The 24,650-nt window shown below is 40.7% G+C and overlaps 3 protein-coding genes across 3 annotated transcripts; 2 read left to right on the forward strand and 1 right to left on the reverse strand.

Moving 5' to 3' along the window:
* Positions 1 to 10,426: 10,426 nt before the first annotated feature.
* LOC116108089 lies at positions 10,427 to 11,290 on the forward strand. The gene has a single exon (XM_031394377.1). It carries the CDS (start codon positions 10,427 to 10,429, stop codon positions 11,288 to 11,290), a length of 864 nt encoding a protein of 287 aa, XP_031250237.1.
* A 483-nt stretch (positions 11,291 to 11,773) lies between these two features.
* On the forward strand, positions 11,774 to 13,186 carry LOC116108090. Its single transcript, XM_031394378.1, has 3 exons — positions 11,774 to 11,959; positions 12,064 to 12,137; positions 12,235 to 13,186. The coding sequence occupies exons 1-3, from the start codon at positions 11,774 to 11,776 to the stop codon at positions 13,184 to 13,186; spliced, it is 1,212 nt and encodes a 403-aa protein (XP_031250238.1).
* A 9,430-nt stretch (positions 13,187 to 22,616) lies between these two features.
* Positions 22,617 to 24,149, reverse strand: LOC116108091 (alkane hydroxylase MAH1-like). The gene has a single exon (XM_031394379.1). The coding sequence runs from the start codon at positions 24,147 to 24,149 to the stop codon at positions 22,617 to 22,619; it is 1,533 nt and encodes a 510-aa protein (XP_031250239.1).
* Between the last annotated feature and the right edge of the window lie 501 nt (positions 24,150 to 24,650).

Below are 24,650 nucleotides of genomic sequence, written 5' to 3' on the forward strand. Positions count from 1 at the left end.
GCTTATAAGCTCAAAAAAATTATAAACAAATAGGTCAGTTTAATTTTAGAACTTATAAACTTGTTTGACCAGTTTATAAACTTAGACAAATACCTCACATATATTAGTCTAATAATACCAATATTGTCTTATATTAATATTTAAACCCGTCAAGTAAATATTGTAACCTAGATACATAGATAACCAAAATTGAGATGTATGATGAATCTGAACTTGAGACATTGTTGACCACTTAGTTCAAAAGGTTCAATGTTAATATTGAAGTGTAACGCATATAATAAGCTAATGAGTACCAATAATAATAATAATAATGGTAAGATTTTTGCTCTTTTATCTTTATAATTAATTAGATCGATTATTTATACACTTAATATTTATGTAATATACATAAATTAAGGGAGAATGACATTTTCCCACCCAAGGTTTGGCCAAATGACATTTTATCACCCTTCAAGCTTCAAAATGACACTTTCTCACCTTTCGTTAGGTTCTGTTATGTTTTTCGTTAATATTTTACTGAAAAGATAAAAATACCCTTAAATATTTGACTTTATAAATTTTTATTATTTTATAATTAGCTAAATAGTTAAATATTAAAAAGTCAAAAAAAAAAAAATAGTTAACCTCGCCTAAAAAGTTAGGATTATTGCTATAAAATTGTTTAAAGTTAAATATTTATTTTTTATAGTGTCATCAATATTTCATCACTATTATTCAATAATCTACTATATTTATAATGTTTTTTATTTTTACTAATTAACATAAAAAAATCAACATTCTTAATTAATTAAATAAACAAAGGAAAAAAAAAAGTTTTTACACTTGAATCAATAAATAATCGAGTAAAGACTTTGATTTAATTAAATTTTAATTTATAATAAACTAATAAGAAATAAATTATTTAAGGATATTTTCATCTTTTCGACCAAATATTAACATAAAACACTAACAAAACTTAACAAAATATAAAAAAAATGTCATTTTGAAACTTGATGGATGGAAAAATATCGTTTCGCCAAACCTTGGGTGGGAGAATGTCGTTCTCCCCATAAATTAACTTGTACTGCCAGTCTACCCCTGACATTGCCAACTCAATTTCGCATGCTTATCGGCCCTTCATTTCTCACATCTACCCTTATACCTTGTTAATAAATGTATTATTGATCCTTGTCCCGTGGTTTATTGATCTTTGTACTGTATGGTCCTTTCTGGGGCACATTACATTAAGGAATGCATAAGGTAATATTAATGGCTTAATCTCTATTTACTAGCCAATGAAATCATTTTATTTTTTGGGCAACAGTTATAAAATATCGACCTGTTATTATAATTAATCAACTAAAATAACTCAACCGACAACATATAATTTCAATGATAATTGTACTTTTACAGTTTGCATGTCAGTACTAATGCATTGAAGGAGCTCCAAGAATAAAATAAAGATTGCACATGATCCTATTAAAAGGGTTCTTTGTTATGTTACCTGTCTAGTAATGTTATTGAGACAATTTCTACCACTTGGCTGTTGTCGAGGTCTTAATAAGTCAATTCAATTCTCTTACATTATTGATGATAATTTATATGGGTGAAATTCAAAGTACAGACCGTAACAGACGCCTACTACAAAACATTAAAATCTTTTTTCCGATCCAAACTTTGATGCGTTTTTATATCTATCTTAAAATTGTTATATTTTGGTTTAAATAGAAGCTTATATCAAGAGAGTATTCTGATATGTAGCAATTAATAAATATAAACTTTGATAATGGCATATGTATATAAGTTGAATTGAACATTACTCTGACTATTAAACCGTTAGATCAGTGATGCATTCATCTCTTCTTAATCTTTTAGATAACTTGAATTTTTCTTCTATTAAAAAGTGGGGATTTGAAACATCAACATTTGATATCTCTAACCATTTAGTTTGTAACCGGATGACAAGACTTTAAATTACCTTAAGAACTTGTATTCCAGTCCCACCAAGTGACGACCCACCATATTTATGACTTACTTGACTTATTGGAAGACACTTTAAAGTGCACCACTTAAAAACATAAATACCCAAGTCACTAAAAAAAAAATATCTCTTGTCAAGTTGTCATCCACTGAAAAACATAAAGCTAATAAGAGAAACCTGAACATTATATTTAAATCCATTACATACCTTGCAGCACTAGTCGGATTTCACAAGTCAACAGTTAATTAATATGAAAGTGGATCGATCATTAGTATATATAGTTATGAATTGTCAGGTAATTATGTTTTGTTTGCATAAATTAAATTGAATTGAACTTTACTCTGACTATCAAACTGTTACTTCAGTGATTCATTCATCTCTTCTGAATTTTTCACAGCTCAATCGATCAGTTTATTTATAAAGAGCAAGTTACTAAGTTAGATCTCCCCAATGAACCATATATAGGGTCAGATTTTCTCAGAGGTGTGTGTCATTTGTTCATGAGGCAAGCAAATTGCATTTCCTATAAATATTTGATCTTGAAAAGGGTGCAAGAATTATATAGCATCTCACATGAAGAATTGATGAGGAGCAATTGCTGCTTCAAATAGGATTAAATAAGAGTGTGACAACTCACCCTCGAAGACATGAACATAATTTTGAGAGTGACTCATTGTTTCAATATTTTGACGAGATTAGAAATTTTTATGGGTTTTGTTAGAGTTGATTAACTCGCTTTATACGATTACCCATTTTAACTACAGTGGAATATTTTTATCAAGTAGATTAGGAGATTTCATATTTGAACATTTCATCCCCAAGTGCATAAAGTAAAGAATACAGTCATTTACATGGTTTGGCTAAAATCCATTTTTAACCTATATCTATGGGACCTTGTCCAGATCGAAGTAATTCACTAAGTTAAAAACACATTACAAGACAATGTTCAAAGTTGATTTAAGATACAGTAAAAAAAACTCTTTTTTCAACTTTACACTTAGCACCGCACTCTGAATCTTTAACGTGTTGAAACTCTTTGGACTTTCTTGACACCAAGAACACACCCGAGAACAGCTTCTGAACCACCAAGCTTCAAGCACCGACGCCAAGCACCAGCATCGGCAAAGGAATCACGTTCCAACAGCCATCAAGACAATGAATGATATGGTGAGGTTTTGGCACAAAATAAAATGAACCTATAAACCTTTGAAGAGAAATATACTCTAAGAAATTTCAGAGTACAAAGAAGAATAAAAGATCAAAAGGTTAGACTCAAACACGCAAGAAGATATATTATATAATGTAAGGTTTCTTGCTCAACACATACAACAAACAAAAACAGATAAAGCAGCCCACTATATAAACTGTAAGCATAGGGTAACGAATGGTTGTCAATTTCCCCAGGAGCAAAACATTCCCATAAACCACTACAACTGTAAACTTCATATTCTGATACTGTAGATAAGCCAGCCTGAAACTACAATCTGAAATACCATCCCTCCCAATAGGATAATCTGGAACAGCATCATGTAAACTCCCTAAATGCTTATGACGCCAAACAGGATGCATTCTATAAATAGGCCAAAATCTGCACAATATCAGCTTGTTCTCCCACATATTCACTCCTGGTAACAGTTACTAAAGGCATCAAGCTTACTCAAAAACCAGCCTGAGGACAAAAAATCGTATTTACGAAGTTTAGGCCTGTCATAGAAACCGTGTTTATCCAAAAGAGTTAATGATAGTTGGTTATAAAGGTTGAGCATGAGCAAAAAACACATCACATTCAGTTGATGATGCAGCTTTTTCCATAGTAATTTAGAAATCCAGCAGTCTCGGCCTCCACTCTGCCAACACCAACTAAAGCCAAGCAACCATATTTGAATTTGCCCTCCAGAATAGACTCCCTTTAGTAAACAACAATTTCTCCACGTAAAAGTTCTGTTAGACCACCAGATCTCAATAACTTTTAAGCCCTATTGCTGCTCCCAAATTACCATAGTAAGATCTCCCCAGTTTGATAGATTATACCCCATGTCAGTCCAAAACCACTTACAAACCATGCTGCAAAACCAAACAAGATAGGAAGAGATAAAAGATAAGTAAAATGGAAAAAACCAACAGTGACTTCCCGTTTGATTTTGCACCACAGCAAGGAGAAGCAAAACCTAGCAAGTCCAAGGTCCCTCAAAGGAATACCCCAATCTTCCATTACTCGCCAAGTCTGTTCATTTTGTTTAAAGGGAAGAGTGATGATTCTAAGTCTCACCGCATCAAAGATCAGATGTTTAATAGTATCTTTGTTTCTCTTATGGCCTCTAAGGATCCTAAAGTTCCTTTCCTCCCAAATGAAATACACCACTGCACCAAGTAGAACCTGCACCTTTAAACATATTGATTACTTCAATTTACCCATACTTGAGGGTAAAGGAAGATATTACATGCCATTCATGCCAAAACAATTGTTGATGTTTGATTTTGGACACCAACGACTTGTACGTGCAAAATACTAAGAGGGTCTTAGAAATTACACTTGATGGATCCATGAGATTTGAATATGGTGTTGAGATTATATATGTTGGAACAACATAAATAATAGACTGATAAGAGAGGTTTTTATAGTGGTTCGGATGCTTAAAGCAACTCATATATCTACTGTTATTTTATAATTCTCTGACTATTTCTATGATATTGCCCGTAAGACATACAAAAATTAAGAAATACTTTGCTTACAGAAAGAAATAATGAAGCTCAAATATATCTATGCCTAGCTTTCATAGCCCAATCCCCTCTTTCATGAAGAGAAGTGTCAATTTATACACCTTTAAGGTCAATTTAATAAGTGTTTCTGCAAGTTGTCATGACACGTAGGGACCACTCCTTAATCCTTATCTTTTTATTTTGATAAAGTTGGAATAAGTGTGCGGTCCTCATCCACTCATAGACAAAACTTGAATCTACTGAGTTGGTGACAGTCATATCCCTTCTGTCTTAGGGCGACGTGGCAACTCTTAGATGACATAAAGCCTTCCTGAACTCTGATTGGTTAGTACTGACATCAGTGCGATTTTTTAGGCACAACAACAATTAACATAAATTAATTGTTTAGCATAAGGTTACATTGTATATATCTTTAAATAAAGTTTTGAAAATGTAATACTTTAGATTACCAGTGACTTAGTTAGGATTTTTTATTGGAGATGAAATGATGATATTTTTTTCGATATTTAGATTATCTTTTAACCCCCTATATTTGTTAATTTAACTAAACACCCCTCACAATTAAAGTTTATAACTTAACAAAAACACCTCCACCTACCCAACTATTGCCAGCAGCTGGCCATCACCACTGGACGGTGGGCAAAAGTAGCTGAAATGGCACATGACCAGCTTGATCTAGCCAGTCGTGTGCTGACCTAGCCTTTTCCAACTAGATCCACCATGGATGTGATAAAAAATAGTCAGATTAGTGCACGACCAACCAGATCCAGTCAGTCATGCACCATTTCGATGAATTCTGACCACCATTCAACAGTGGTGGCCAACTATTGGCAATAGTTGGATGGGTGGGGGTGTTTTTGTTAATTTATAAACTTTTATTAAGAAAAGTAATTATTAAATGTTTTGAGTTAAATAGAACATGATTGGACTTTGAACAATATTAAAACAAACACATTTTTCATTTTTTAGGACAGATAGTGGAATAGGATAGGGTGAGAAAAGTGAAACAAATGGAGCCAAAATACTTATATATTATTTTACTGAAATGCCCTTTACAATATTTTTGTCCAAATAATTAACTAATGAGGTTAAAGAAGTCATTCAACAAGTTGGGTTCATTGTTATTTGAAATCAATAAGAGCGCATTTGTGTCCTGAATTTTTATTAAGGGTAAAATTAGAACAAAAATAGGATTAACACATTAATATTAAAATATCACTCTTTGAATCGGTGATCACATAACCCCTTATATCACCTCTTATATTACTTGAGTAATGAAAGATTACTGAAATCTTTTATTTCCTACTAAATCAAACAATGTAATGACCAGATTAAAAGATAGACTACCAGAGTAATATTCCAAAGGCCCTAACCAAACACCTTTTTAAGATTATCTATCTCATTGATAATCCTATCTTTTTTATAATAAAATATTGTCAGAACCAAATGCACCTTGAGAAGTAAAATTCTCGAGGGGAGCTTAGCTTCCATTAGTAGGAGATAGCAGATACTCTATTTTTGTGATAAATAAAACCAATCTATTTTTGGACAATCACATTTTTCGCTTAAATAGTATGTTTATATATTAATTTTTATAAAGATTTTTTTTTTTTTTTTTTTTTTTTTTGTGGGGTTTATGGAGAGTTTTTGATAAGCCTCAATAATACTTATAAAATAGAGTATTAGTGTATATAGAATTATAATATCTTTTCTAATCATTTTCATTCAAGTTAAACTTATCAAAACAAAAAACATTTAAAAGTGGGTCATGCCAAAAAACTTGATAGGGGTTGAAAAAAATCACTTCCTGGGATGGGCCAGAAATAAAGTTTAATTGGGTTGGGCCTCCACCCACCCAAACTCATTTGCCATTCTTACATATATTGGAACAAATATCGATGAAAGAATAGAAGTACATAATTAAGAGTAATACTAGCCTTACAAAGAGTCATATAAATAATCAAATTCAGTCCTTGAAATTTATGATTATCTTTTTTTCTCTCTCTCTTTCCCTTCTTTCAATGGCTAAATTTGACTTTTTATATGACTCTTTATATATCTCTTTGTAAGGCTAGTATTACTTTATAATTAAATGTTGCAAGTTAAAAGATCAAAGTTACAAACGAGAAAGAAAAAAACAAGAACAAATATATGTTTTGGCAATTATATATATGGAGAAAACAATAACATAAAAAATAACAAAGGTCTAAAATATTTTTAAGATATTACCTACATAAGTTTATAATTTTAAATTATTCGATATAAATTGATTTTTTAAATAAAACATCAAAGGCCACCTTAATTAAGTATCTCTACAGAATTTTAGACTTATAATATTTTATAAGTTTTTCAAATTTTTATTAAAAATATTTTTTTTACAATTGTTATGTTAATATTTTTGGAGTAAAGCTATGTAAAAATTTTCAATAATTTACTTATATTATGTACTACTTAATTATTAGTACATGTAGCTTCTTAATTAGTAAACAAACGTTTGATAGAATGTTTGTAATTGTACTTCTTGATGTCGTGATATTATATGACGCCCAATCTTATTTCATGTCGTAAATTTCTATATATTTATTTACCATAAATGTAATATATTACACATATAAATTATCTATATGATTTTCTATATATATAAATTGAAGTGTGTTGATGCAGAGATTTACATCAATCAAAGATACGTGATTGACAGAGTGAAAATCGCGTAGGATGTATGCGCAATCCTGGTAGATCAACGGTAAAACAACATAATGATGGATAAGTTAGAATTAATCTCAAACACAATGAACAAACATACAATTTTTAAAGTGGTTCGATTACTTGTAATCCAAGGCTTGCGTCCACTATTTATGTTATTGAATGTAATTTTGTTTACAAAGAGGCAACAATTTACTTTATACGGCTTGTTTTTCATTCTTAGAAATAGATTACAACTAGGTTTATATAGTACCAATTGCATGACTGAGTTAAAGATAAACTCAAATTTGTTTAGATGAGAAGTTGTGTAATCATCGACCTTGATTATATGATCTATATCGCAAGAGATTTCCATGCGAAAAGAGGATTTTATCCTCTTTGGATTTTCTGCATAACAAAGTGATATAAATACATTAGTAAATAAATAAAATAAAGATGAGAATAACTTATTATACTCAAGTACCACGGCCAAGTTTCAACAACTTTAAATTGTGTAAAGTAAGATTTGTTTTTTCAGAAACTAAGATTTTGCTATCAACACTATCATTCTAAATATCGGTTATAATTGTTTAAAATATATATATGACCTAATTTTATTGAATGGTCATATATATTGTTAGGGCCAAAAATCGTCTTTGGCCCAAATAGGAGAATGGGTGCGACGCTGAAGAAGAAGCCAAGCCCAATCCTGATATGACCCTACCGGGTGAGGCCTATTCGGTACAATGTGTAGCCGGCCCAAACCACATGGGCACGAGCCTCCTAATCCTAGCCCATTCCTCAAATCCATGGATGACTATAGAGCCCACGATCTCCTCAGAATACTTCCCATTCCTAATCACTTTCCTGTTCGAAGTTAATTCTCCTAATCAAAATTACCTTCCTACTCGGACACTGGTAAGACAACTCACCACGGCCCTAATTCTTCTAGAGTTTGCATTAGAGTCATACTAGGACTCCTACTTCTACCAGAATTGGGAGACCAGACAGTCACTATATAAGCAGAGGCCAGCCCTCTCACAAGGGACATTCAACCTTCACACCTAAAGCTCTGACTTGAGAGCCTCATATCACCGCCGTAGTCACAGTCCTCGACTAGACTTCCGGTAACCTCTTATTCCCTAGCCCTCACTATATTTTCCCTTCAACCTAGCTGACTTGAGCGCTGGAGTCGAGTGCCTACGGCAAACACCACACCGGTGTTTCCCGTTCGCTTCACGCGTGTGTTTCTCTACGTGTGCAGGTGCAGCGGATCGCTAGTGGCCTCAACCTCACGGAATCAGACCCTCTCCTTCCATACAAGTAGATTTTTATGTCTACAGTTTGACGCCCACCGTGGGGCCTCTAGCAATCATTTGGCTTGACGAACCTTGCTACGTGGAGAAATATTCCATGGCTGACAATCCCGACGATGTTAACTCCGGCCTCGAGGCCAGACTGGAGGCTTTGACCGCACTCATGCAACAAAATTTGGACAAGGTGGCCAATCTGGAAGCCGAAAACACCTCCATTAGGGTCGAGAACCAGTCGCTAAAGGAGAAAGTAAGTCGATTCTACGATCTCGAGTTTCTGCCCGACCAAGCACCCCCCAATCGGTTCCATACCACTATCCCATCCATGCAACCTCTCTCCACACCAAAGCATCGACCCTCAGATTATGGTAAAGGGCCGCGTCAGTTAAATGCACTGGCGCCCGACTACTCCGTTCTGACTAACGGAGATAAAGATATGCCAACAGCACGCTGTCCAGTCGACCCATCCCTGCCTCATGATCAAAACGACCCAGGAATATAGAGCCCGCAGAATCAACCCATCCCCTCCATCCCACTTCACCTCTAGTCAACCCAGACACAAACCCCATCTGGTTCGGCTCACCCTCGCGGGTTGAATGGCCAAACCCAACCAACTTCAGCACTTGAGCCCATCCATCCTGACGGACCGAACGACTACCAGACGAATCCCTTGACCATTCATGTAGGGAAGAATAATAGAACAGTGACAATGGGAGTCGTCCAACCGGAAGGGATGAACGAAGACCCATGCTACCAAGGGGCGCACAACGGAATGATTTGTCAGACCACCCCCCGAGGGATGACCTAACGAAATGTACCAGACCTGGTAAGACGGGATGACCGGATAGCATCCCCTTCCCTTGTGGAGTAACTACTGGCCAAGAGACTGGCCGACGTGGAGGCAGTAATGAGACGCATTCCAGGGATGCCAGTCCCAACCAAGAAAAGCAGACCAAATTGTTACGCCGATTCACCCTTTGTGGATGAGATCGCCCTGGCTGATATGCCCCAGAAATTCACCATCCCCAACATGAAACCATATGACGGTACCACCGACCCGGATGACCACATAGTCTCATACAAGCAGCGGATGTTCACTGTCTCTATACCCCGCCCGCTGAGAGAAGCCTGCATGTGCAAAAGTTTCGGTTCTAGTTTGTCCGGGTCGGCACTCTAATGGTATACAAACCTCCCGATCGGATCCATCGATTCATTCGCTCAGCTTACCGACACCTTTGTGGAACAGTTCTCCAGCAACAAGAAGCTAGAGAAGTTGTCGGTCGACTTGTACCGAGTATACCAACGAAGGAGAGAGCCATTAAGAGAGTTTGTTAGTAGATTCAACAAAGAGAAGATCTCGATTCCCTCATGTAACCCCGAGACTGCTATGGGCGCTTTCAGAAAAGGCCTCCTCCCAGATGGAGAACTATACAAAGAACTTACAAAGCTGGGCTGCACCACAATGGAAGACGCTCTGGCCCGAGTCGTTATCCAGATAAGATGGGAGGAGGATGAGATGAACCAAGCTGCCCATTCCAGATATGAACCAAGGCGGAGTGACAGGAAGCCAGAGCCTAGACCGGTAGAACACCGCTACTAACCTCCGGCACGCAATATGGGCAGAATCAGAAGACCTTATGATCGCCAACCCGCGAGAAATGATAACAGACATTTCGGATCGAACCAGCACAAAATATCAGAGTACAACCTCAACGTTGAACCAACCCAGGTCGTAGCGATAATTAAGGGAATGGGATCCACCGTCAAATGGCCTGGTAAACTCAATCCCGAGGCAAGGAGAGACGCAACCAAGTGGTACGAATTCCACAACGATCAAGGGCACAACACCACGGACTGTATCGCATTGCGGCTCGAGGTTGCCGCACTTTTAAAGAGGGGACATCTCCGGGACCTACTCACTGACAAGGGGAAGAACACCATTAGCCAGAAGGGCCCCAAACAACCGTCGCCCCCTCCGCGAGAACCCACACCTAAGGGTTTCTGCTCACGCATCTCCGGGGGATTAGAAATCAGTGGGGCAAGTTACTCATTGGCCAAACGGCATGCTAAAACCAACAACCATGAAATCCAGTCCGTCCATCCGGTCTCGAGGTCATACTCTCATCAAGTGATTCAGTTCGAAGATGACGAACCGGTCACCCTGGCCATTCCTTACCACGATGCCTTAGTCCTCTCCCTGCAAATAGCCAACATCCTAGTGAATAGGGTGTTCGTAGATAGAGGTTCATCAGCAAATATCCTATTCCTCAAAGCAGTAAAAGCAATGGGGCTGGAAGAAGCAAATATCAACAGACGACCGACACTGCTGGTTGGATTCAACTCGGAACAGAAATACACTATCGGGGAGATCATCATTCCTATCTATGCCGGCGGAGTAAACAAACAGATAGTCTTCTCGGTGATCGACTGCCCATCCCTCTACAACGTCATTCTGGGCCACCCCTGGATCCATGACATGCGGGCAGTGCCATCTACCTTCCATCAGACAATCAGGTTCCCAACCAAATGGGTAGTGCGGGAGATCAAGGGTGACCCTAAAGCTTCCAGGGATTGCTATAAGAACGCCTTCAAAAGCAAGGGAAACTCTTTATAGCAATTATAGTCTCATCCAACCCCTTGAACCGAGCCCGATCAACCGACTATTGAGGAGTTGGACGAAGTGCAGATACATCCGGACGACCCAGAGAGAAAGACACAAATAGGCTCCCGCCTCAAACCCGAGACAAGAGAGAAGCTGATAGAATTTCTCAGACGGAACGAAGACTGCTTCGCCTGGTCCCACGCCGACATGACCGGAATCAATCCAGACGCAATGGTCTACCAGCTCAAGGCAGATCCGGATCACCTACTAGTCAAGTAGAAGAGGAGGAAATTCGCACCTGAGTGAAACCGGATCATCAATGAAGAGGTTGAAAAGCTCCTAAGCAACGACATGATCAGAGAGGTCCACTACCCCGAATGGTTGGCGAACGCTGTCGTCGTAAAGAAAAAGAACGGAAAGTGGAGAGTTTGCATCGACTTCACTGACCTGAACAAAGCCTGCCCCAAGGATTCTTTCTCACTCCCACATATCGACATGATAGTAGATGCGACCGCAGGGCATGAACTCCTCAGTTTCATGGATACTTTCTCCGGATACAACCAGATTCTGATGCATTCGGATGACCAGGAGAAGACAGCCTTCATCACCGAGAGGGAAACCTACTGTTACAAAGTGATGCCATTTGGATTGAAGAACGTTGGGGCCACCTACCAACGTCTGGTCAATAAAATGTTCTCTGACCACTTAGGGAAGACCATGGAGGTGTACATCGATGACATGCTCGTCAAGTCCCTGATCGCCGAACAACACCTTGACCACCTTAGCCAGGCATTCACCGTTCTCCGGAAGGACAACATGAAGCTGAACCCAGACAAGTGCTTATTCGGCGTCTTATCAGGTAAATTCTTGGGCTACATGGTTACTCAGCGAGGGATAGAAGCAAACCCCGACCAGATCAGAGCGGTCCTCAACATACCATCCCCGACTTGCATCAGAGATGTCCAGCGCCTTGCAGGACGAGTGGCCGCCCTGAGCCGTTTCATCTCTAGATCAGCTGATAAATGTCACCTATTCTTCCACGCCCTCAAGAAGTCCAAGAATTTTGACTGGAACCTTACCTGCGAAGAAGCCTTACAACAGCTGAAGAGGTATCTGACCACACCACCACTTCTTTCCAAACCTGTGGACGGGGAGAAGCTCTACTCCTACCTAGCGGTCTTAGAGACAGCCATCTCGGCAGTACTAGTTCGAGAAGAAGAATCAAAGCAATTACCAGTCTACTACGTGAGCAAGTCGCTTCTCGACGCAGAAACGCAGTACAGTCAACTGGAAAAACTGGCCCTCACCCTCGTCCATGCGTCCAGAAAGCTCAGGCCGTACTTTCAGTGCCACCCCATTGTTGTAATCACCTCCTTCCCACTCAAGAAGATAGTACACAAACCAGAACTATCAGGCCGACTCATGCAATGGATGGTAGAACTTAGTGAGTTCGATATAGCCTACCAATCCTGTACCGCCGTCAAGTCCCCAGCTCTGGCAGACTTCATTGCCGACTTCACACCAAGCACCACCACTCAGGCCGAAAGAGAATTACTATGCATGAACGGCGCACCACTCTTAAAGTGGACTCTCCTAGTAGACGGATCGAGCAATGTCAATGGAAGCGGACTCAGAATAGTACTGATCGCACCAGAGGGAGACATCATCCAGCGAGCAATCCGGTGTGGGTTCAAGTGCATGAATAACGAGGCCGAATATGAAGCCCTCCTAGCAGGACTTTCTTTGGCCAGAGAAATAGGAGCCAAGAGACTAGAAGTGAAGTTGGACTCCCAACTCGTAGTCAATCAACTACAAGGTACGTATCAAGCACGTGATTCAAAGATGACATCCTATCTGAGCATGGTCAAAGAGCTGCAGACCGAATTCGAAGAGTTTTCAATAGTATAGATCCCCAGAACCGAGAACTACCACGCCGACACCCTCGCCAACCTTGGCTCAGCACTCTCATGTTCCTCCCAGTCATCCATTCCCCTCTTATTTATGTAGTGGCCAGCCAACTGGAAGGTACCACCACCGAACAAGTCTCCCATAAAGGCCATGGGCATTGAACAAGCCGACTGCTGGATGACCCCAATAATAAGATACCTAGAAGACGATGAGCTCCCGACTGACAAGAACGAAGCCCACTGACTGAAAGCAAGAGCCGCCAGATTTACCATACATGAGGGCCAACTCCTCAGAAAGTCATTCTCGGGCCCTTATCTGAAATGCATAAGCCCAGAAGAAGCCCAAAGTGTTATAGCCGAACTCCACGAAGGCGAATGCGGCAACCACGTGAGGGGGCACAGTCTGGCACACCGGGCGATTACTGCGGGGTACTACTGGCCGACCATACGCACGACTCGACCGCTTACGCAAAGAAATGCGACAAATGTCAGAGGTTTGCTCACGTCTCACACCTCCCACCAGAACGACTCCATTCCATTCTCACACCGTGGCCGTTCATGAAGTGGGGAATGGACATCGTGGGAAAGCTACCTACTGCACCAGGACAACGAGTCTTCATGTTGGCTATGACAGACTACTTCACCAAGTGGATCGAAGCCGAAGCCTTCGCTCAAGTTAGAGATCAAGAGATAAAAGTTTTCATCTGGAAGAATGTGATCTGCAGGTTCGGAATACCAAAGGAGATTGTCACCGATAATGGGTCCCAATTCATTAGTTCAGGCTTCAGGGATTTCTGTGACATGTGGGGAATAAAATTGAGCTTCTCAACACCCCACAACCCCTAGTCTAACGGCCAAGCCGAGTCATCAAACAAGACCATTATACAGACATTGAAGAAACAACTGCAAAAAGCTAAGGGCGCATGGGCAGATGAGCTACCTGGAGTCCTCTGGTCATACCGAACGACGGCTCGATCATCAACCGGTGAAACTCCATTCTCCCTGACATACGGTTCCGAAGCAATCATTCTAGCTGAAGTGTAAGTTCCATCCACTAGGCTTCAATGGGCGAACGAGGAATCAAACAGTCACGACCTTTGCCAGAACCTAGACACTGTGGATGAGTTACGGGAACGGGCGAGCATCCGCAATGCAGTTTACCAGCAACAGGCAACCCGACATTATAACAGCAACGTGAGGATCCGTACCTTCAAAACAGGCGACTGGGTCCTCCACAAGGTCTTCCAAAACACCAAGGAGATCAACTCTGGCAAACTCGGTCCCACCTGGGAAGGTCCCTACAAAATAATCGAAGCATTAGGGAAGGGGGCTTACAAACTCCAGACCCCCGAGGGCAAAGACATCAATAATAGCTGGAATGTCGTTCACCTCAAACGCTACTACTTCTAGGTGAACCTTGTCTTTTTTGAGAATTTGTTTTTGTTTCATTTTTTAAGGATGAGTGGGCCTATCCACCTCCTCTTAGACAGTCGACCTCATGGCCAAACATTTAATGAAGTATTATTCAGAAGTTTTCATCTTCAAATTGACCCCGGTCGACGAATTGCTTACACCTTCAAATTGGCCTTGCCCGATGAATGTTCGGACAGCTTCAAATCGGCCTTGCCCGATGAACGTACAGACACCTCCAAATCGACCTTTTCCGATGAACGTACGGACACCTTCAAATCGGCCTTGCCCGATGAACGTTCGGACACCTTCAAATTGGCCTTGCCCGATGAACGTTCGGACACCTTCAAATCGGCCTTGCCCAATGAAAGAACGGACACCTTCAAATCGGCCTTGCCCGATGAACGTTCGGACACCTTCTAATCGGCCTTGCCTGATACATACGGACACCTCTCAAATCGGCCTTGCCCGATGAATTACTCACATTCGAATCAACCCCGCTCAAGTCACGATGACACCTTTAGATCGGCCTGCTCGATCCAAGACTTGGCACCTTGGGACCAGCCTCATTCGACCTAAGAACTAAACTGAAGATGCAACGTCACCCATCCAGGGGACTACACACTCGGCCGGCCAAACCGAATGAATGATTCCTACACCATTGACAAACAAAGTACCAACCCAGCCCAACATAAGACCTACGCGCCTTAGCTATTGGGCCACGCGAAGGTAACATACACAAACATAACGCGCATACAAGAGAAATAAAGAACAGTTCATTCATCCAAGAAGACAAAATTAGAAATCAGAACAGTCAAAAAGTGGTATATATGGCATCAAACGCCCCAGTTCAGAATACAAAAATGGCACAGACACCAGACAAGGGCATCATAGGCCCCAAAATACAAAAATAAAAGGAAGCGCTAAGCATCCTCAGCATGAACCTCATCCTCCATCACCAAATCAGTCGCCATGTCTGCACCGCCAGTGCTCGGCCCCGCAGCTTGGTCGCTCACGTCACCAACACCCAATTGCCCTGGCTGACTAAATTCAGGCGCCCGCCCTTCGTCCTGCCCCGCCGGATGACTAGTTTCTTCTTCCAACAACTCCTGCATGAGCAGAATGTCTTCATCCGGATCCCAATGAGAGGTCCGCCCTTCCTTAAACTCCAGCATAAGCTCACCTAGGGCCTTAATAATGGCGTCATCAGCAATGGAGATGCACTGCTCCCTGAGGGACTGGACCTCCGCGGTCCTCTCGGCCAACTCGCGCCGTAACCTCGTGACCTCGGCCTCACTATCCCTGAGGCGCTACTGACTCTCCTGCTCAGCCTTCCGGGACGCTGCCTCCCTCTGGCGTAAACCAGTGTTGGCCTTGGATAAATCCTGTATCCGCTTCTCCTGCGCCACGACAGACTTCCTCAGATGAAGACTGCTAGTGAATACCTGCACAACAAAACTCAACAATGAGAACAAAGTCAACAACAGGGAAAATGAACAAGTACTGCCATACCTGAACGGCGCGGGATACGCCCCAATCGGCTGCAGCAACTGCACCCATCTGGTTCAGGCGCGCCTCGTCAATCGGGAACAAAAAAGAGTTGGCCAGCTTACTCATAGAGGTCGCGTCAGAATAAGTCGACGCAGTAGCCGGAATCGTGATAGTAATAGTCCCGGCCTCCTCATCCACAACGGTAGCCTGGGACGACCCGGCTTTCGCTGAAGGCTGCTGGGTCGACGGCTACTGACTGGGCGGCGTTGCCAGTATGTCCTCAACCCTCGCGTCCGCCCTGGCCACCGACTCCCTCCTCCTCTTCTCTCGATGTCTGGCGATGGACTCGCTCGCACTTGGGATGCTCAACTTCTTCATAAGTGACTCTGCAATTGCCAACTCTCCAACAGTTAGTGGGTTCAGCCCGGACTTACCAAAAATCAGCTGATTATAGTATCGACTTAGGAGAACGTCCCAAGTCTGCTTCAGCGAGGGGAAGGGAGTACCTCTCTGTATCGGCTCTACCCCAGCCCAAAGAATGCTGGTCCTCAAGTTAGACTCCGCAAGCACCACCCACCAATCCCTCTGCTCCAATGGGATAGCTAACACCCTCTGAGTCGCCACGTCCAAGCCATCTCCGCTCTGCCCGGCCCGATTGAACTCAAGCTCTGCAAACAAAAAATACAATCAAGATTTAGTAATCAAAAGAATGAAAGAAACAAGTCTTCACCAGTAGCTCACCAGCCGATCGGGATCTCGCCCGGGCCCTTCTCTCCAAAAACGGCCTGACCCCTCAAGAAGAAGTAGCGGTCTTTCCAGTTCTTATCACTGGACTGCAGGTCAGTCACCTGGTGAGACCGGTTATGCCTCAAGTTGAGCAAATATCGGCCCTTCTCCTTATCGTTCTCCTTCAGGAAGTACGAGTACAGCAGCTCGTGCAACCCGAACATAACTTGGTGTCGAACACACAAATCCTCCAGAGCCATCAGCAATCTCCAAGCGTTCTGCATAAGCTGGGAAGGGGCAATCATGAAGTGGTTCAGCACCTCCCAGACGAGGCGAGGCACAGGCAACCTTAACCTGTCATGAAACCACTTCTTATAAACACAGACCCAGCCCACAGCTTCCCAATCAACCTGCTCATACGACCGCAGGGTCCGGATGTCGACCAAAATAGGGATATGATACAATGTACGGATGCGCCACACGTCACCATCTTTAAGCATGGGCGGATAATCCCTGGTCAGAATCCCACTGCCCTGCTGGCTCGGCTCTTCCTCGGAGCTACTGCTGGACGAAGATAGATTGCCAGCCCCTCTGGAGTCTTCCCCACTCTGCTCATGCCTGCCCGAGACACTCGGCCCAGCCTGACTCGCCCTTGGAGCGACTACACTAACTCCAGTCGGTACGCCCACCGGGACGCTACCTTCAGGCATCATCACGATAGTCGGGGCATGCTCATACTCATCCCCGACGTCCACTACACCTTGACTCGAACCTGCTGACGTATCTTCTGACATCGGATCAGTCGCCCGTCCCAACCGACCGACTCGTTTCTTTTAAAACTAAAACTGAGCCACTCAAGTATCAACCTAGCTACTGGTCGCCCTTCAACGCCGCACGACGACCCCCAAAATCAGCCCCTTCAATCTTAGTCGACCCGTCCTACCGAGAGAGAATCCTAGGTAGCCAGTCGCCCCATCCAATAGACCGATCGAAAGAACTCGCCCTGGCTGCCAAAAATGCTCAGTACCAGCCTACTGACCCGAAGAAGCTCAAACTAAACCTTGGTCGACCGACCCAGCTCCCGATTTTCGCTTTTCTTGGCTCACCCTAGGTGACTGACTCAGCAGATCCCTTATCAGGTATCCCTTGGATCGCCCCTGGTGACCGACTGATCGGCCTGGACACTAACCCAAACACAACCACCCATTCGGTCAGGATGACCGACCGACCGACTCTCTAATCCACTTCGCACATCCCTCCACTCGGTTAGACAGACTGGAAGACCTAACCCCCCAAAACACCCACAATTTCTTGTTCGGTCAGGAAGACCGACCGAACGAGTCCAAACTAAACCCGACTTTGCCTTCGCGAAATTCCGTCTAAAACAGTTAAAAACCCACCGGAAAATCCCAAATGCACATCTTTTTTTTGGGTAAAATACGTGACCTAAACACCTCAAATCCCCCTCAAAGTTCCCAAAAACTTCAAAAAATTTCCCTCTTCTCCAAAAACCCAAATATCTCAATCTCTCCCGCAAACAAAACCAAAACTAACCAAACGAACCAACAAAAAAGATGAAAGGGAACAATACTCACCGTAAAGCCGTCCCGAAAACAAAAGAAGGAAACCATCGCTGCTCAGGGAAATTAGAATGAAAATGAAAACTGGAGAGGAAGAAGAAAAAACCAAGTTGCAGAAAAAAAAACGCGAATGGAATCTGAACAGACCATTCACCAGTTTTTATAGAAGAGGTCTGACAGAAGCAGACACGTGGCGGCTTCCCACTGCACAATGGCCAGGAGCCGTTTCGTTTTCCCGCCTTGAAAATGAGGAGTCAATCCCCACCGAACGCGTGGCAAACATTCGTAGCGCCTAGGAGACCGCAAAACTGTACGAGCTGTACTCCTTCGCCCTATCCTCACGACCGAGCAAGTACATTGCTCCCACCTGGTTGATCAGCCTGGGATGACCCGGCCCGAACTCACTATATTGAAAACAGTCCTCGCCCTCTCATCCTTCTGTAGCGGACGAAAGAACATCCAGAGGTCAAGGCTCGCGTATCCGTTCCACTCGATTGCCCTCTCCCCCTGACCGACTCAGCCCTTCGAAGCACTCGCAAAGCCCCACGCTTCTCCAGACTAGAAGGTCCGGCCGACTGGTCGATCGGCTTGGAACAGCATGTTTCGGCCCCCTTTAGAACAAGGAGGTCCCGCTTGTTCGCCCTTCCATTGCGGACGAACAAGAAACCTATAATTAGGGTTCTCGTATCTCATCCACTAGGTCATCCACACATATCGACCGAGCGAACGATTTTTGATCAATGAACTTCCTACCTCGCTCCACCCGGCATGCCGAGTGAGCATCCAGGCTGTGAAATGATCTCCTCTTTCCAATCGGTCGGACGTACCGAACGACCCTGGAACAATCATCTACAGGATCAACTACACCAACAACCGGTCATCCCAGAAGAACAACCGAGCACCTATCAATCGCTTCCTACTCTCTGACTCAAGAAACTCTTAACTCAGAGAGTGGGGGGCAAACTGTTAGGGCCAAAAATTGTCCTTGGCCCAAATAGGAGAATGGGCGCGACGCTGAAGAAGAAGCCAAGCCCAATCCTGATATGACCCTACCGGGTGAGGCCCATTCGGTACAATGTGTAGCTGGCCCAAACCACATGGGCACGAGCCTCCTAATCCCAGCCCATTCCTCAAATCCATGGATGACTATAGAGCCCACGATCTCCTCAGAATACTTCCCATTCCTGATCACTTTCCTGTTCGAAGTTAATTCTCCTAATCAAAATTACCTTCCTACTCGGACACTGGTAAGACAGCTCACCACGGCCCTAATTCTTCTAGAGTTTGCATTAGAGTCATACTAGGACTCCTACTTCTACCAGAATTGGGAGACCAGACAGTCACTATATAAGCAGAGGCCAGCCCTCTCACAAGGGACATTCAACCTTCACACCTAAAGCTCTGACTTGAGAGCCTCATATCACCGCCGTAGTCACAGTCCCCGACTAGACTTCTGGTAACCTTTATTCCTAGCCCTCACTATATTTCCCTTCAACCTAGTGACTTGAGCGTCGGAGTGCCTACGGCAAACACCACACCGGTGTTTCCCATTCGCATCACGCGTGTGTTTCTCTACGTGTGCAGGTGCAGCGGATCGCTAGTGGCCTCAACCTCAAGGGATCAGACCTCCTTCCGTACAGGTAGATTTTACATTACCCATAATATCATACTATTTATAACTTAAAAAGACTTTCTTTATGCAAGATTATAAGACAATTAAAATTTGACCGAGATTTACCTGCACCTTTAAACATATTGATTACTTCAATTACCCATACTGAGGGTAAGGGGATATTAGTTACATGCCATTCATAACAAAACAATAACATAAATTAATTGTTTAGCATAAGGTTACATTGTATATATTTTAAATAATTTTTGAAAATGTAATACTTTAGATTACCAGTGACTTAGTGAGGACTTTTTATTGGAGATGAAATGAAGATATTTTTTTCCATAAATTTAATGAGAAAGTATAATTTCAAAATACACTAAAAAGCCTCAAAACTTAAAGATATAAATGCCCCTAAACTAATAATTAATTAAATTTTTTTTTTTAAAAAAAAGGGCCCGCACTTTTTTAAACTAGGTTAAGGAGAGATTGTTGGATTTTTTTTATTTTTTTAATTTATTTTCCTTAATTATTAATTAGTTTGGATAATGTTAGAGGTACAAAATTTTTTACAAAGATTTATTTAAAGTGTTATGGGAAGAGATGAATGGAATTCACTCTTTCATTCATCTCTTACCACATCACTTTATATGAGAAATCCATGTAAATTTCTTTTATCTCTAGTATTATATATGCTTAAACTTTTTTAGTCGGTTTCTAAAAAAGTGTACCTAAAGATAGCCCTTTACCCATAAGGACGTGGATGTTTCATCATTTTCTACTTATTAGATTTCCTCATCACATCAAGGTTTATGGAAAGAAAATCAGACATATATACATAAACCCATAATTTAATAGTTAGGGTTGGCACATATAAGAAGCAACCAGTCCCTCTGAGGGTAGGCCTCAAAAAAAAAAAAAAAAAAAAAAAAAAAAAAAAAAAAAAAACTAATTTTTTCCTATGGAGAAGTCTTTTCTATAATCTCTCTTTACCTTATGGGATTCTACTTGTCTTTATTAATTTGAAATTTTTGCCGTCCCATTTTTCTTTAATTTAGTCCAAATCATATACCATATAAATAACTATTAACTGCGATTTTTAATTCCATGACTTGGCTTAATTGTCATTTTATCTGTATTTACATTTATGTATTTTATCCCTCTACATAATTAATTACTTAATAGACTTCAATTATCTCTACTAATAAAAGATTACATACGGTAACTTACACCCCTTTTTAATAAAAATAAAAATTAATAATTTATGTAATTATAAACTAATAATTTACTTAATAATTTGTCATGGGACATACAAGTCTTGCCCCTTGAAAACACAAAATCCTAAATACCAGAAGTTAACTAACGCCCTGGACGTCAACTTGGAAGTATAATGTCCTCTTAAACCTTTTTTTTTTTTTAATGCATTTAAATCACAAGTACTTAAGTTCTATAGCAGCACTTAGACCATCTTTAACCCATTGCACCAAATTAGTGCAAATTTTGGTGTAAAATAATATTCCATCTCCAACCCACTATACCAAATATTACATCAAAACGAATATTTTTTAGAATATTTTTTAGAATATTCTTTTTCTTTTTCTTTTATTGTAATAATCAACAATTAATCTATTTTACTCATTATTTTTGTATATATTAATTAAACATTGAGAATATTTTTAAATTAGTGTTAATTCTTATTTTGAGTTATTGTAGTTTAATATTTGCATTTAATAAAGTTTTATTTTTAATTTTTCATCATTTTTGAATTATATCATTATTATGAATTTATTATTATAAATAATAATCAAATTAAATTGAATACAAATAATCAAATTTGGTGTGATTTTTGATTTAAAATTTAATACTCAAATTAACTTAACAAAATTAGAAAAAAGGAAAAAAAAATTATATTTTAATAGTGCTACAGTGCCACGCCATTTTGGTGTGGCGCTTGGCGCATGGTTGGAGCAACAACCCACACCATTTTGACGTTTTTTACACCAAAATGGTGTGGGTTGGAGATGCCCTTATATGTATAGTTGAAACATAGAATGATAAAAATATTATCATGCAATACAGAAGCTTCTAAAATAATCTCTCCTCTTGTAACTGGATAGTAAGTACACCCTTTAGTCATTGGTTTAGCTATACTAATTTTGTCTTCGAGCTGCATGAGAGATAATTACCGGTTAAAAAAAAAAAAAAAAAAAAAAAAATCCTAACATAAGAAAGAGATTTAATAGTTAAATGGATTTACTGGTTTTACCAAGTAATCTATACGTCACACTAATAAAACAACGTCCTATAATCCGTTTATGTCACAAGTAAATCCTATAACATTATATATATATAATGTTATAGGCCGTTAACTTCAAGACCACGAATAATTAATTAAGGTGTACGTAAACTAGTCCAAACCCTAATGATTACCAAAATAAAAAACATTACATATGTATCATTACATACAAACATAATCATATTATTATTGAACATGTAAAATTAAAACATAATAGAAAGAGACTTATTAACCAGATACATATATATCTTATGACATAATCGATACATCAAACTAATAAAACTTCAGAACTTACCATAATATATTACAACATAAATTAAGCGGATTTGTTCCTAACCTTAACCAATAACCCAAACTTCATGCGAAACATGACACTTAAAGTAGGGGTTACAGGGTGATTTTCGAGCACTTGAAAATTGTAGTTATGGATGAATGTTGCTGCAATGGCCTTCATTAAATTAAAAGCAATGTCCCTGCCTAGACAAATCCTTGGCCCAGCATTGAAAGAGAAGAATTTATGTGTTGGCTCATGTTTAATTCCTCCATCCTCCGTGATCCATCTCTCCGGCTTGTATTCAAGACAGTCATCTCCCCAAACCGATGGCATTCTCGCCATTCCATACAGGAAGATTAGAACGTTGGTCTTATCATCGACACAATGCCCACCAGGTAAAGTTTCGGATTGAAGCGGGGTTCGGATTTGTATCGGCGCTGGAGGGAACAGCCTTAGGGCTTCACAAAGAGCTGCATGAAGATAGATCAACTTATTCAACTCCTCCAGTTGGAACAATCTAATATTCTTCCCATCTCCCTTTTTTGGCAAATTTCTTTCTATTTCTTCCCTAATTTTCTTCTCAACAATAGGGTTTTTCTCAAGCATCCAGAAGAACCAAGTGAGAGCTGTACTACTTGTGTCAGCAGTTGCAAAAATAAAATTCACCATGTTATCTTTGATAACTTCATTAGAAACTTTTGGAGAATTCTCTTCATTTCCTGTCAAATAACAGTTCACAAAATTGAAACCCTCTTCATCTTCAAAGCTGATTCTTGTTTTTCCTTCACTCAATTTCTTTCTATTCATCGATATCTGCTTAGCGCAAAACCCATCGACAACTTCCCTTCCTCCGCTCATTTTTCTTTCTTTCCCAAGCCCTAACCATCTCTGCAACTTCCACAAGCTCTCCGGTAAAAGAAATCGCAAGATTATGGCCTCCCATGCATCGTCTAGGGCTTCAGGAACCGGATTTTTCGGTAATCCAATGCAAAGAGAATTAGGGTTATGCCCAGTGACCATCGAAGAAGCAAAATCAAAGGTATACCTCTTGAACAAATCTTGCAAGTCCAACACTTGACATTGTTTAGAGGACTGCTCAAGAACTGGGATGAGTCCATTCTCTAAGATTCTCCGAATGGTTTTCGCGACAGCCTGCTGGCTCTGCTGGTGACTTATAAAGCTTCGAAAAGTATTTCGATGGATCTTCCATTCGTCGAAATCAGTGTTGAACAAACTATGATTTCCGAAGAATTCGAACCGTTTCCTCCACTCATCTCCCTTGTGATAGCCTGAAAATTTTTCCTTTATCACGCAGTTCACAATTGCAGGATCACAGGTGATCAATGTGTCCATTTGACCAAGCCAAGCACCTTTAAGGAGAAATGTCCCCATATTTGCTCCAAGAATTTGAGTGATTTTCTCATGAATTTGGTCGATGTTGAGCAGAAATTCCAGTAACATTCCGAGGAGTGGTAAGTTCCATAAGAACTTCTTCTTTTTGGTGAAGTGATAGAGAAAAAGGAGGAAGGAAACAGCGAGGATTGTGTATGGAAGGAAGGCAAAAAATGGTGCCATCATGGTTTTGTGAAGAAATGTAGAAGAGATTATTAGATTTTGAGTAGAAGAGAAAAAATTTTGCAGAAGAGCATTTCATTCATTGACGGGAATTACACCCATTTTTTCTTTTGTATCTTAAGTATATACAACACTTTTCAGCTAACATATCTATAGTGAATTTACTCAACTAACCTCAGCTAACTACATTTACTCAACTACCCCCAGCTAACTACATTTACAACCATTATGTTACATTTATTGAAAACACTAGTTTACACTGCACTACATTTGACTAATAGTCAACATTAGATTGAACTGAATAGAGCTGGCTGAATATAGCTGAATATATCTTCAATACCCCCCCTCAAGTTGGTGAGTGGTAAAGGTTGAATACTCCCAACTTGGACAAAAAATGATGATGTAATTGACTCCGAAGAGCATTGGTGAGAATATTTGCCTACTGATCAATATTTGGTTTGAATGAGACCAGCCTATATCTTTTCTCGGACCAAATGACAA

The sequence above is a fragment of the Pistacia vera genome, unplaced genomic scaffold (assembly GCF_008641045.1).
Source record: "Pistacia vera cultivar Batoury unplaced genomic scaffold, PisVer_v2 Contig553, whole genome shotgun sequence".
Taxonomy (NCBI): domain Eukaryota; kingdom Viridiplantae; phylum Streptophyta; class Magnoliopsida; order Sapindales; family Anacardiaceae; genus Pistacia; species Pistacia vera.

Coding starts and splice junctions, on each gene's coding strand:
- LOC116108090 (XM_031394378.1), top strand. CDS start 11,774: ATGATAGTAGATGCGACCGCAGGGCATGAACTCCTCAGTTTCATGGAT. Junction 11,960..12,063: donor GGGCCACCTACCAACGTCTG/GTCAATAAAATG, acceptor TGACCACCTTAG/CCAGGCATTCACCGTTCTCC. Junction 12,138..12,234: donor CTTATTCGGCGTCTTATCAG/GTAAATTCTTGG, acceptor GACTTGCATCAG/AGATGTCCAGCGCCTTGCAG.
- LOC116108091 (XM_031394379.1), bottom strand. CDS start 24,149: ATGGCACCATTTTTTGCCTTCCTTCCATACACAATCCTCGCTGTTTCC.
- LOC116108089 (XM_031394377.1), top strand. CDS start 10,427: ATGGGATCCACCGTCAAATGGCCTGGTAAACTCAATCCCGAGGCAAGG.